Raw genomic sequence first — 12,586 nt, 5'->3', positions numbered from 1 at the left:
AGTTGTTTGGCATGTTACTACCATATGTCAAGGTCAACCAGACAACTTTATGACAAATAGCAACAGACAAATAGGCTGTGCATAAAAAGGAAATAATGATAACAATTCTCTCAAACAGGCGGTTTAGCCTCTAAACTATTTTTGAGGTTGCCATGGTTACTAGAGAGGTGCAGAGGATGGTGTTCCAATAAAAAAGTTCAGTGCCAGCACAAGTGAGAGTCTAATGAAAAAGAGTGGGGTGGCAGGTATGTCAGAACTGATAAATAGAACACTTCCTCACATCCATCGGCGCCAGTTTTGGCCCCGCTAATCAAAACCGAATCACTTCAGAGCCACAGCCAATCACTGGATCACACAATCTAATTAGTTTCACTAGTCTAGCCAGTCTAAACACATACACACAAACACAAACGTGCACAGACTCACAGCTCCGCTATCTTCACCGCCTTATTTTGGCCGACTCGTGTGCGTTTGGCTCTGAGGCTTCAGTTAGTAACACAGTGAAGAAAATAACCTCTGCCGTCCAATCTCATTTTGGCTTTATTGTTGAAAAGAATGAGAAAAGACTGTCTAGACAGACAGACAGACAGAGCACTTCACATTAAGTGGGAGAAAAAAAGAAATCTGGTATAGCTACAGTTAGAGGTTCGCAATGGATCAGGGGCGGTGAGCTATTGGATGTGGTTTTGGAGTGTGTGTCTTGGAATCCATTTTAAGGCCTGGATTGCACAAAGCATTGGAGTGAGACACTGTTTTGTGTGAGCCTTATTGTGTTCTGTTAGATTATTTTGGTCTGAAAGGCCAACAACAAGATGCAGCCTTGGAAAAGTCTGTGAAAATGGATGTATTATTTGTGAATTGCGTACAGGAATCAATGCAGAGGCTTTAACTCACCTTGAAGGATATTTCAAACTGCTCGCCTCCCCAGATCTCAAGGCCTGTGTCATATCCTCCCAGTTCCCAGAACCACTGTCGGTTTACAGCAAACAAGCCTCCAGCCATCACAGGAGACCTGCGGGAAGCGGAAAGACCAACATGCTCAGCCATGTCTTAAGACTTCATTCTGCTTTTTTTTGGAAGAAGTTTTAATGGAACCTGAAGGGCAATGTGCAGGAAGAACCACAAATTAAGGTCAAATAACCCCTGGAGAAACTCTGTGAGCTTCAGGAAGGAAAAGTCACTTAATATGAATTCAGTGCATTCAATACAATTCTTATGATGAATCACTTGTGTTATAGTATTTCTCTCTTGCAAGTGGCTTTGGGTTAAGTTGAATAAACCAATGTAAATGTAAGGGGAAAAATCTATTGATGAGTAGGTGGATATACTTGGGCTTGCATCACTACTTACTTTTATTAGTGAACTGGTCATACAGCAAAGTAGTCGATTAGTCAGCAGGTCAATGTTTTACCATATGTACATGACTCACAATAAGCTGTGCAGCTTCTAAAGCAAATCTAACTGCACAGATAAAGAGTGTATGAGTGGAGTGCCAGATTCATGCTGCTTGCATTGACATAAAAAAAAACTGCCCACAGTTTGGTTTTAGTTTATACCAGTCTTGTGGCGACATCTAATTTGTTTTAGAACAAAAGAATTTAATCTTTTATGTGAATACTTTAACCATTTTTAATGTCGGCAAGCACTTTTTATATGGACACAAAACACTCCGAGTTTATTATTATTTGTTTTTCATTTAGCTAATTCCAAATATATTTGTCCATTGTGGGTTATTATGCAAAATTAATGACACACAACTATGCTGAGGTGAAGTTTGAGAAAAGCAGGGTTGAGTGACATTCAGAACTGAATCGAAAGTGCCTTTTAAAAGAATAAAATAATCCATTTGCATTTTAATTTAATTTGAACTGAGGTAGAGAACAGGATGCAGATTTGTAATTTGAATGTAAAGGATTAGAATAAAATAAATAGAGATTAAGAGCACCTTTTTTTTAAATTAGAAAAGCCTTTGAAACCTTGTTTAAAAGTTTTCAAAAAAAGTTTTAAAATATCTTAAGCCTTATAGAGATAGATAGATATATAGATAGATAGATAGATAGATAGATAGATAGATAGATAGATAGATAGATAGATAGATAGATAGATAGATAGATAGATAGATAGATAGATAGATAGATAGATAGATAGATAGATAGATAGATAGATAGATAGATAGATAGATAGATAGATAGATTAATGTTACAATATGTCAGTCAAATGGTTTGTGTGTATTTTGACAGGAGCCAATGGGCATCCCTGCTGCGCACCACACCGTTCAAAAGCAGATAATATAACACATGGAATCACCACAGTATGAATTAATAAGCTCATTTTACTTTCATGCATCTCTTCAGGCTTCTGTGTTTTGAAAGGTGAATCATAATCTACATCTGCAAACAGTCCCTCATGGTAGAATCATACATAAGCCGCAAGCTGAATTCTGCTTACTGACATGATCAGGCTCATGGTCCAGTCAAGATCACTTATGAGAAAAACTTGGAGATTTATTAGCCAATTCAAGTCATATAAGAATGAGAGAGGATTAAACATGCAGATGAGGTGCTGTTATCCTCATTGTGCTATTTTCATTAATGCTTATTGTGCTTCCAAAACTTGTATTCAGTGGTTTTATCACATGTGCTTTTGGGCTTACGCCTGCCAATGAAGTTTGAGATGGGATACTGATGGATTTAATGGATCTCTCCATTTGTTCAGTAGTGTTTGAATCCCGAGACTTGGCTAAAGCAGTCATGAAGCGGTACAAAGTGTCTGTTGGTAAGTAGTGCAATCTTTTAATAGAGCATGTGGGATGAAATATGGTAATGCATGGGCTGGAATGACAGCATGTTTTGTGATTATGGTTATGCATACTCTGCACTTGCACATAGCACAGACGACAGAAAGCCCTGCGATGAGAGAGGATTTGTGGTGGATTTATTTATTCCGTATTCTGAGCATGGTGGGGGTGGGGGGGGGGGGGGGGGTTGATCATCTAAAGCTGAGATGATCTGGGCAGACACTTTCCATTGGTGGTTGTGATGTGGGTGGCAGGCCTCATTCACAGTCAGTGAAATTGACAAAAGTAATTTATTAACAAGCTTGCCTCTTGAATTGTCCTCTTTGAATTGTTTGTATAAATTAAAAAAAAAGTATATATTGCCTATATATTGATGCTTACACAAAAGCCTAATACTGATGATGTAGGAATGATGGGTATCTTTTGTCTCAATATGCCCAGAGAAATCTAAAAAGACCAGTCTCATGAATTATTACGAGTTATTACCAAAAAATAGACCTACATAGTGTATAATTTTCAAAAGTTTGACATTAAAGATTTTTAAATGTTTTTCAAAGAAGTATCATATGCTCACCAAGGCTGCATTTATTTGATCAAAAATACAATAAAAACAGTAATATTGTGAAATATTATTATAATTTAAAAGAACTACACTAGTCTTCTGTAATTTGCAGTTGTGGTAGTTAAGAAACATTTCTAATTATTATCAATGTTGAAACAGTTGTGCTGCTTAGCATTTTTGTTGAAACTGTAAACCAATTTATCAGGATTATTTGTTCAAAAGAACAGATTTTTTTTGTTACATTATTAATGTCTTTGCTGTCATTTTAATTAATTAAATACATCCTTGCTAAATAAAAGTGTTTATTTCTTCCCCCCCAAAAAACTAAATAAAAAATACAGCCTCATTTCCTGTTTGACACCTTCTCTGTTCACTTCATGAGGCTATTTCTTAGGAATGATTTAAGGGCAGATTTACTAACTTTTGGGGCCATTTTTTAACAATCTTAGCACATGGTCTAAAATCGCACGGCGCAAGTGCACCTAGGGCATGTCCAAATCCACTTTTGCTAGTTTGATGATGGGGAAAAAAGGTTGGCACGCCCGACGCATGGTCTAAAAGAGTTGTCCCTATTATCTTAATGAGTAATGGGTGTGTTTTGGGCGTAACGTGCAATAAACCAATCAGAGTCTCAGCTCCCATTCCCTTTAAAGGAACACTCCACCATTTTTTTCATATTAAACTACGTTATTCCCTTAACTTAGACGAGTTGATACATACCTCTCTCGTCTCAGTGCACTTTGATAGCACTTAGCTTAACCCAGTTCATTCATTAGGGACCAAACAGAGATGAAGTTAGAATCGACCAAACACCTCCACGTTTTCCCTATTTAAATACAGTTACACGAGTAGTTACACGACCAAGTATGGTGTGTACTTGGTCATGTCTAACTTCTAACTTCATCTCTGTTTGGTCCCTAATGAATGAACTGGGCTAAGCTAAGTGCTATCAAAGTGTCCCCGCGCACCAGAGCGATTGAGTGCACGCACTGAGACAAGAGAGATATGTATCAACTCGTCTTAGTTAAGGGAATAACATAGTTTAATATGAAAAAACGGTGGAGTGTTCCTTTAAAAGCCAGTTGTGCTCGTGCCATGGCGGATTCGCTATTTACATCACTATTCACAATTTGTAAACGGAAAAAGTAAACGTTTCTCTAGCGAGGAAACGGATTTGCTCATGCGCGAGGTTAAAGTGCGCGAGCACACCACCTACAGGACAAAGTGTATGAGCGTTGTGGACCCGCCTATAGGTGCATATTACTAACGTGCTCTTCAAAGAACAAAAAAAAAGTATATTTCTGTTGCCTCAAAATAGAAACGCGCCAACAATGCGCCTGAACACACTTCGTTTTCAGACCAGCACGCCCATGGGCTCACAAATGGGCTCACAAATGGGCGCCCAAACGGGTGCAAATGCATTTGCTATTTATACAACGTGGTGAAGGACGTGAAAATGATAACTGCGTCTGGCTGAAACTAGCAAAAAAAAAAAACACTTGTGCCGCGCTGCATTGCGCTGGGTGTATGATAGGGCCCTTGGCGTCAAAAACTACTGTCAGGATTTACTAAAGACATACAGTGAAAAATTAGCACTGAAAATCTGTGGACAGGTTTTTTTTTTTTGTGGCTGTCATTATTGCATATGGATTTGTAAGAATATCAGTCTCATATATTTCCTATTAAAAATAAATAAATAATGATGTGAAAGCCAAGTAGATGCCTAGTGAAAACCTCATTGTCAGCATTTAACAAGAATGAAAATTGCAAAGCGCTGTTGGTTTCTGTGTCCTCTGGGAACTGGACTTAAGCTAAGCGGGGCCAAAATATTATGGATGGTTGAAAGTGAGAGAAAAGAGAGGAGAATGAACGAGAATGAGCAAGAGAACAGAGACAAAGAGGCAAGCCATAAACAATAATTGGAGGAATGGGTTTGTGTAAAGACGGCCAAAGCAGATGAGCAGCAATGCGCCAAAATCAATTTACTCTCACGTAATACTCTCTGGCCTGCTTCGTTCTAATTTAATAAGGTGCTGAAATATAACAGTCTACTCAATTAAGGCAGCTAATGGAAGAACAAGCACTCTACTGGAGAAATGACCGTGTTGGCTTTTTCCCCTCCACCGTCAATAACAGCAGCTCCAGCAGATATTGTGGCTTGGTGGAACATGCACTCCTGGAATGGACATTTGTGTCTTGGCTGTTGCAGACGATGGACTGTGTGGGTGCTTAGCTAGCTCATTGGCTGTGGGGTCTGCCGATGGTTTATTTGATCAGCTGGGCACCCAGCTAGGAGACTCAGGCAGAAAGAAAAAGAATCACTTAGACATCCGGTGAAGCAGGAATCAGTGATGGGGATGATTGGAGCGACCGATCAACAGGCTCCGGGGGAGCTCTGACGACTTGACAAGTTTCTTTGACAACTCTAGCCACAGCTAGGGCTCTTGATTGTATTTGCACGCTCTCGTCTCCCAGTGCGTTCATGCATGCACAATGACACGGTCCATTTAGGATGTGTCTGTTTTTCAACATTCTGTCTCTTATTCAGACGCAGAGGAGGGAGCTGATTACTTCAGGGGGCCGCTCGCGTAGTGAGCTTGCCGTGTGAGGTAAATATAAGGATGTAGGAACAGCTGCCGGTGGCCGTATTGATTGGCTATTTAGGCACTGATCTGAGGGGAGAGTGTGGGTCGATGTGGTGGAGTGTCAAAGTGTGTGACAGAAAGGCAGGTGAATGGAGCAGAGAAACCTCTCAACAGGAATGTTCTGCACCAGTGAAGCATACCACCAGGTCAAATACCTTACTACAGAGGAGGAGAGAAATAAGGAGAGAGAGAGAGAGAGAGAGAGAGAGAGAGAGAGAGAGAGAGAGAGAGAGAGAGAGAGAGAGAGAGAGAGAGAGAGAGAGAGAGAGAGAGAGAGAGAGAGAGAGAGAGAGAGAGAGGCTCAAAAAGCATTTATTTACCAAAATTTTAAAAATGCAATTTTACATTATTTTTCCAGGACAAAAAATATCAAAATGCATCTAAAATAAATAAATACATAAATAAAGAGAAATAAATAAAATTAAATATACAAGTCCAAACAATCATCACTATCAATATCACAAATACACTGATTCACAGCCCATCGGTGTTTAAACTTCTCCATGTTATTTACCAGTTTATGATATGTGAACTCAATTTTTATGCGAGATTTTACTAGTCCTTTTAATATGGACACAATATCATCTGACCCAGCCCCGTTCAAACGATATTTTCTTGATAGCCAAATTGCCAATTTAGCTTTTCCAAAAATAAAATTAATTAACACATGCACCTCCCTCTTTCTTCTACTGTATTTTGGACCATAAATAAAAGAAACTGGTGTAAAGATTTCTCCTAATTTATGAGACCACTCTTCTAAAATACAAAAAACTGGTTGAAGTCTTTTGCACTTTAAAAACAAATGAAAAACTGTCTCCTGTTCCCCACAGAAAGGACAGCCCTCCCCTACCTGTGGATCAAGGTGTGCTATGTGCCTGTTTGTAGCTATAATCCCGTGTACTATCCTCCACTGCAGGTCTCCAGACCTCTTCTCAATGGGAGGTTTGTACAGGGACCTCCAGCTGCCTTTGGGGGAGGCACCTGGCCCAAAAAACTCTTGCCATTTGGACTCACTAACAGTCTCTAGTGCTTTAAGATGCCATGATTTCACACACATAGTGTATATGTCCGTCTTATCAGCATTGCAAAAGTACTTCGGCTGATGAGTCTTAAAAGACAGCAAGCAACCTTCTTTCTCTTGCCATGTACCATTCTCTGGTGAAAAAATCAACTGAGGAAAGCTACAGAGATCAGTCTCTTTTTCAAAACTTTCCATTGCCAGTTTGTAATCCTGAGGCAGGGTCTCAATTATCTGAGTCAGCACATTTTTTATCAATCTGACAGATTTAATTTTCAATTTTTCAGCTAAATTCTCAGGGTTAATCCATTCTTTATTGACTCGCAAATGTCCAATCTTTAAGATGTTTGCTGCCCACATGGCTTTTCTAAGAGTGTCCGATTTAAGAACATCCACATCCAGAGCAGGATTAAAGAAAAGCGGCTCTTCATTCAGCCACAAGTTCTGAATGTCACTTCCATCCCGTGAGAACTTAAAAAGTGCCCATGATTTAAAGAGTGATCTGTAAAAGAGACTCAGTCCAGACAAATCCAGTTTGTTAAGATCCATCAGAAACAGGTGACGATCTAGTCCCATGTCTCCTACTCTTCTCAGGAGAACACATGCGATCTCAGCCCAGCTCACATCCACACCATAGATTAATCTCCTTGCTGTCTGTATTCGAAAAGCCTTTAGTCTCGATTTGATGTCAATCAGCCCCTGGCCACCTTCTTGCCTTGGTAAGTATAGCACAGCAGCCTTCAGCCAATGCTGTCCCGACCAGAAGAAGTCTACTATCCGCTGCTGTATTTCTTTCACCAGCTTTTCAGGAGGTTCTAGTATCATCATTTTGTGCCATAATGAAGAAGCAACCAGGTTGTTACATACCAGAACCCTCCCCCTATAGGACAACTGGGGTAGCAACCAGTTCCAGCGAGACAACCGGGCACACACTTTCTCCACAAGGCCCTCCCAATTTTTATCTCTATACTCCTCTATTCCTATAAAAACCCCTAAATACTTAAAACCTGTTCTCCCCCACTGTAACCCACCAGGAAGTATTGGACCTTTAGAAACCCTTCCACACCACAAAGCATCACTTTTGCTCCAGTTCACTAAAGCGGACGAGGCTTTACCATAACACTCTAAAGACTCTTTGAGTACCTGAATATCACTTTCCTCTCTGATTATAATTGTGAGATCATCAGCATATGCAGATAATTTAACAGAGTAATTCATGGTATTAACCTGTAAACCCATTAGTTCCTTTCTCAGTTTGCATAGCAATGGTTCAATTACGATACTGTACAATTGTCCTGAAATTGGGCAACCCTGTCTGATACCTCTTCTTACATTAATAGGGGTACTCAACCCACCACCCATTTTAATCATACATGTTGCTTTGGTATAAAGAAGTTTGATCATTGAAATAAAGCTTTTCCCAAAACCAAAAGCATTAAGGGTATCAAACAAAAAAACATGATCAACCCTATCAAAAGCCTTTTCTTGATCTAAAGACAAAAGACCCAGATTAAGATCATTACAATTGGCATAATCAAAAACATCCCTAATTAAATGAAGATTATCTGTAATTAACCGATTTTTAACACAATATGACTGATCTTTATGTACAATTTCATGCAAAACTTTGTTTAACCTATTTGCTAAAACCTTCGAAAATATTTTATAATCTGTACACAAGATTGCAACCGGTCTCCAATTCTTTAGGAGTGTTAAATCACCCTTTTTCGGGAGCAAAGACAAAACCGCTCTTTGACAGCTGGTTGGAAGAATTCCTTCATGACAACATTTCTGAAACACTTTAAAAAAGTCCTGACCTACAATAGGCCAAAAAGTCTTGTAAAACTCAGCTGGTAGTCCATCCATTCCCGGACAACGGCCTGAAGATAGACCCATCACAGCTCGAGAGACTTCCTCAAAAGCGATATCATTCTCTAATGACAGCTTTTTTTCTTCAGATAAAACAGGTAAATCTCTTAACAGTTCAGTCCTGGAATGTTCATCTGAGCTTTCAGCAGTGTACAATTTAGAATAAAAGTCAACAGCAATTCTTCGCATTTCCAATGGTTCTGATGTGACATGTCCATTATTGTCCTTCAATAAAATCATTTGTTTCTGCTGACCCACTTTACGCTCTAAGTTAAAGAAATAAGAAGTGGGAGCGTCCATGTCCTTCAAATGTACATAGCGGCTTCTTATAAGAGCCCCTTTAACTTTTTCATCCAGTATTGAACTTAAAACATTTTTCTTTTCAGTCCACAAGTCTTTTAAATTAGCATCATCATTAACAGTCATATTTGTTTCAATATCAGCAATTTCCGCTTCTAGGTGTTTTAATGTATTTTTCAACCGTACAGAGGAGTATGCAGTATATTTTTGAGAGAAATCTCTTATATGGGCTTTGCCAACCTCCCACCACTGAATAATATCTTCAAAATTACTCTGTTCTATTTGCCATTTCTCCCAAAAACACTCAAAATCTTCACAAAAAGACTTATCTTCTAAAAGTTTAGTATTCAGATGCCAATAATAGCTCTTATGTACACTTTTAGACAAGGTAAACCCAACTGTAACAAGCTTATGATCAGAAAGAATATTGGGGATAATTTCTGTATTAACAACTCTATTTTTCAGGTTAGAAGATATATAAAAACGGTCCAAACGTGCAGCATAAATCCTCTCATTAATCACTTTCACCCATGTATATTGTTTTATAGAAGGGTTATTCACTCTCCACACATCTGAGAGACTGAGCTTTTTTAAAACACTATCCAAACATGAGGCTGACTGTGCGTGTGGTTCTTCCCCGTTTCTATCTAGAACAAAATCTATAGTGCAGTTCCAGTCCCCTCCTACAACAATAAAGAAATCATCACTTTCTTCTTTGATTATGCTTTCCAATTTAGCAAAAAACAACTTTCTTTCCGCTCCAACATTAGAAGCATAAATATTTACAAAAAGAAAGTTTAAATTACTGATTTCAGCCTTAACAATTAAGAACCTTCCTGGTACTACTTCTTGTTTTGATAAAATTTTGACATTAAATGTAGGAGAAAAAAGGACAGCTACGCCAGCACTTAAATTAGTACCATGGCTAAGAATATAGTCTCCCTTCCACCATAGGCCCCAGTTAACTTCATTCTTGCAATTGCTATGAGTTTCTTGCAAAAAAGTAACACTCAAGCCTTTCAAACCAATCATTTCTGATAGTAGTTCATTCTTTTTTCCATCCCTCATCCCATTAATATTAAGAGATCCCACCCTCAGAGTCTCCATAGAGAGAAGAGAAGAAAAGAAAAAACAAAAGAAAAGAAAGGGAAACTTTACAGCCATAGTGATTATCTAAATTTTCCCCTCGCTTTCCCTAGCTTTTTACCTAGGTTTGTTACATGCTTTTTAAGGCGGTATCTTTTTTGCTGAGTAAGTTCCTCATAGCTGCTGACCTTCCTAGCCCTCATTGCAGAAACAATAAATTTCTCCGTATCCGGGAAGTAATCACTTATCTCAACCCCTGATTTACCTTTTGTTTGATCTAAAAAGGAATTGATTTGCTCAACACTGTACAAATCCTTCTCAGCCTCTTTAGTCATCTCAGGCCACTCATCATCTTTCATTCCATCATCAGTGCACTGTGATAAACACTCAAACTCATCATCCATTTTCTCCTGAGAGCCAACTACCTGTACAACATCACTGTTCATACCTTTATCCTCAGCATCACCCACATCATCAATACTAGCACTCACATCTTTGTCAGGTAAATGACTACCTCCAGGTTGTTCCACACATCCAGCATGATTAACATTAGAAACACTCACCTCTTGCTGTCCCTCCACTTCCTCTGTAGCACCATTATCTTGTTCTTCATATCTCGGAGTTTCTACGATATCTACATGGTGTTCGCTGTTATTATCGTCAGCGCGAGATGTGGAAGCGCGCACTTCGCTTTTTTTCGGACATGAAAATCGCTTATGGCCCAAGTCTCCACACTCAAAGCATCTCAAACTTTCCGAGCTAGCATAAACCATGAAAGAGCTCTCTCCGTGAGTTACACGGAAAGAAGCCTCCAGTGTCCTCTCCGGAGAACTGAGAAACATATAAACCATACGTCTAAAGGAAAGCACGTGCTTTAAAGCGGCGTCTTTACATCCCAGAGGTACCGCTTTAATAGGGCTCGCAATCTTACCGAATCTTAACAGTTCTTTAACAATGGCTTCGTTTGAAATGAACGGAGGTGCATTAGAGACTATAACTTTAGTTGCTGGAGCGGATAGCGGGGTTACTGGTACAAACGACTCTTTTACCCATATTCCGCTCACAGTCAACTCATTAACAAGTGCTTCAGTTTTTAAAAACACAACCACCGCTTTATTCATTCTGGAGGCCGATACGATGTTATCGAACCCTATTTTATCACCAATAATCAACAGCATTTCCTCCACGGTCACCCCGGGCTCAGGTACACACCTGCAGCCATTCCTGAGGGACAGGTTAGATGTGCCCTGCGTGTTGGTAGTCGCCATGCCAGCGGCTACCAACCACGCACGCACACAGAGAAAACTTTTTTCCTCCCTACCCTAATAGCGGACGAATCTAGCGAGGGGAAAAGATAGGAGAAAGAAAGAAAGAAAAATAATAATAATAATGTTGAAAGAAAAAAAACAAAAAGAAAAAAGAAAACGCCCTCAACAGCAGCGCTCTCAACTCGCTCCGCACGTTCACCCCCAACAATCACACCGGAAGTGAGAGAGAGAGAGAGAGAGAGAGAGAGAGAGAGAGAGAGAGAGAGAGAGGGCACCCCTGGATATAGACCACCTAGCTAAGTGTAAATCTAACAAGCGGAGCACAGAGCGGAGCTGTTTGATTTTGCCTGGAGCAAGGAGGGATTTTATTACGGAAAGTCAGAATGTTGTGTGTTCTCTCACTTTAAGATCGCTCTGATACATGGCAGCACAACATGTTGACAGACCGTAATGCAATGGCATGTCTTAAAGTAGCCACCATGTTTTAAAAAAGGTTAAGACCGGAAGTTATTAGTTTAATCACAAAAATTTAAATCAAACTTTACTAAATCAAAAATGATAATCAGAAAGACACACATTTGCTCATTATGAGTGAATGTGATAATTTATTGTGGAGAAAATAAAATATGAAGTGTTCCTTTAAAGATATACTGTAGTTCACCCAAAAAAATAAAGTACCCCTTATGCTATTTTAAAGGTTCCTAATTATGTTTGGGAGGACTAGGTTTACATGCATGATTGGTCTACCACTTTCAGAATGTGTCAGAAATGAAACGCCCATTACCCTATTTGAATTTCAGCTCTGGAGGCTTCCTCATCACTTGATACACAGTGATATGAACAGATTGCTTCAGTTTATCTGTATCAATTCAAGTGCAAGTCCTCATCCTTTGAAAGTGCATGCAAAGTGGATTTGGGGCACTGAAAACAGCATATTCTTGACATTTCGACAACATGAACCAAACACTCTTCCAGCATGGCTGGACTGGCCATTGGGCATACCGGGCATTTTCCCGGTGGGCCGACCTGCTTTTTGGTCCG

General features: G+C 39.4%; 1 protein-coding gene across 1 annotated transcript in view; it reads right to left on the bottom strand.

Moving 5' to 3' along the window:
* Positions 1-12,586, bottom strand: part of galntl6 (polypeptide N-acetylgalactosaminyltransferase like 6) — a gene marked incomplete at its 5' end in the record, with an annotated part of 251,968 nt that overhangs the window by 13,647 nt on the left and 225,735 nt on the right. Inside the window, one exon of the mRNA XM_081361331.1 lies at positions 895-1,012. Within this exon, the coding sequence (XP_081217457.1) occupies positions 895-1,012 (118 nt within the window). The remainder of the gene's footprint in view (positions 1-894; positions 1,013-12,586) is intronic.

The sequence above is a fragment of the Scardinius erythrophthalmus genome (genome assembly GCF_964197995.2).
Source record: "Scardinius erythrophthalmus genome assembly, chromosome: 3".
NCBI classification, from domain to species: domain Eukaryota; kingdom Metazoa; phylum Chordata; class Actinopteri; order Cypriniformes; family Leuciscidae; genus Scardinius; species Scardinius erythrophthalmus.
Note: the sequence above shows the minus strand (reverse complement) of the source record. Positions and strands in the feature narration are given on the sequence as shown.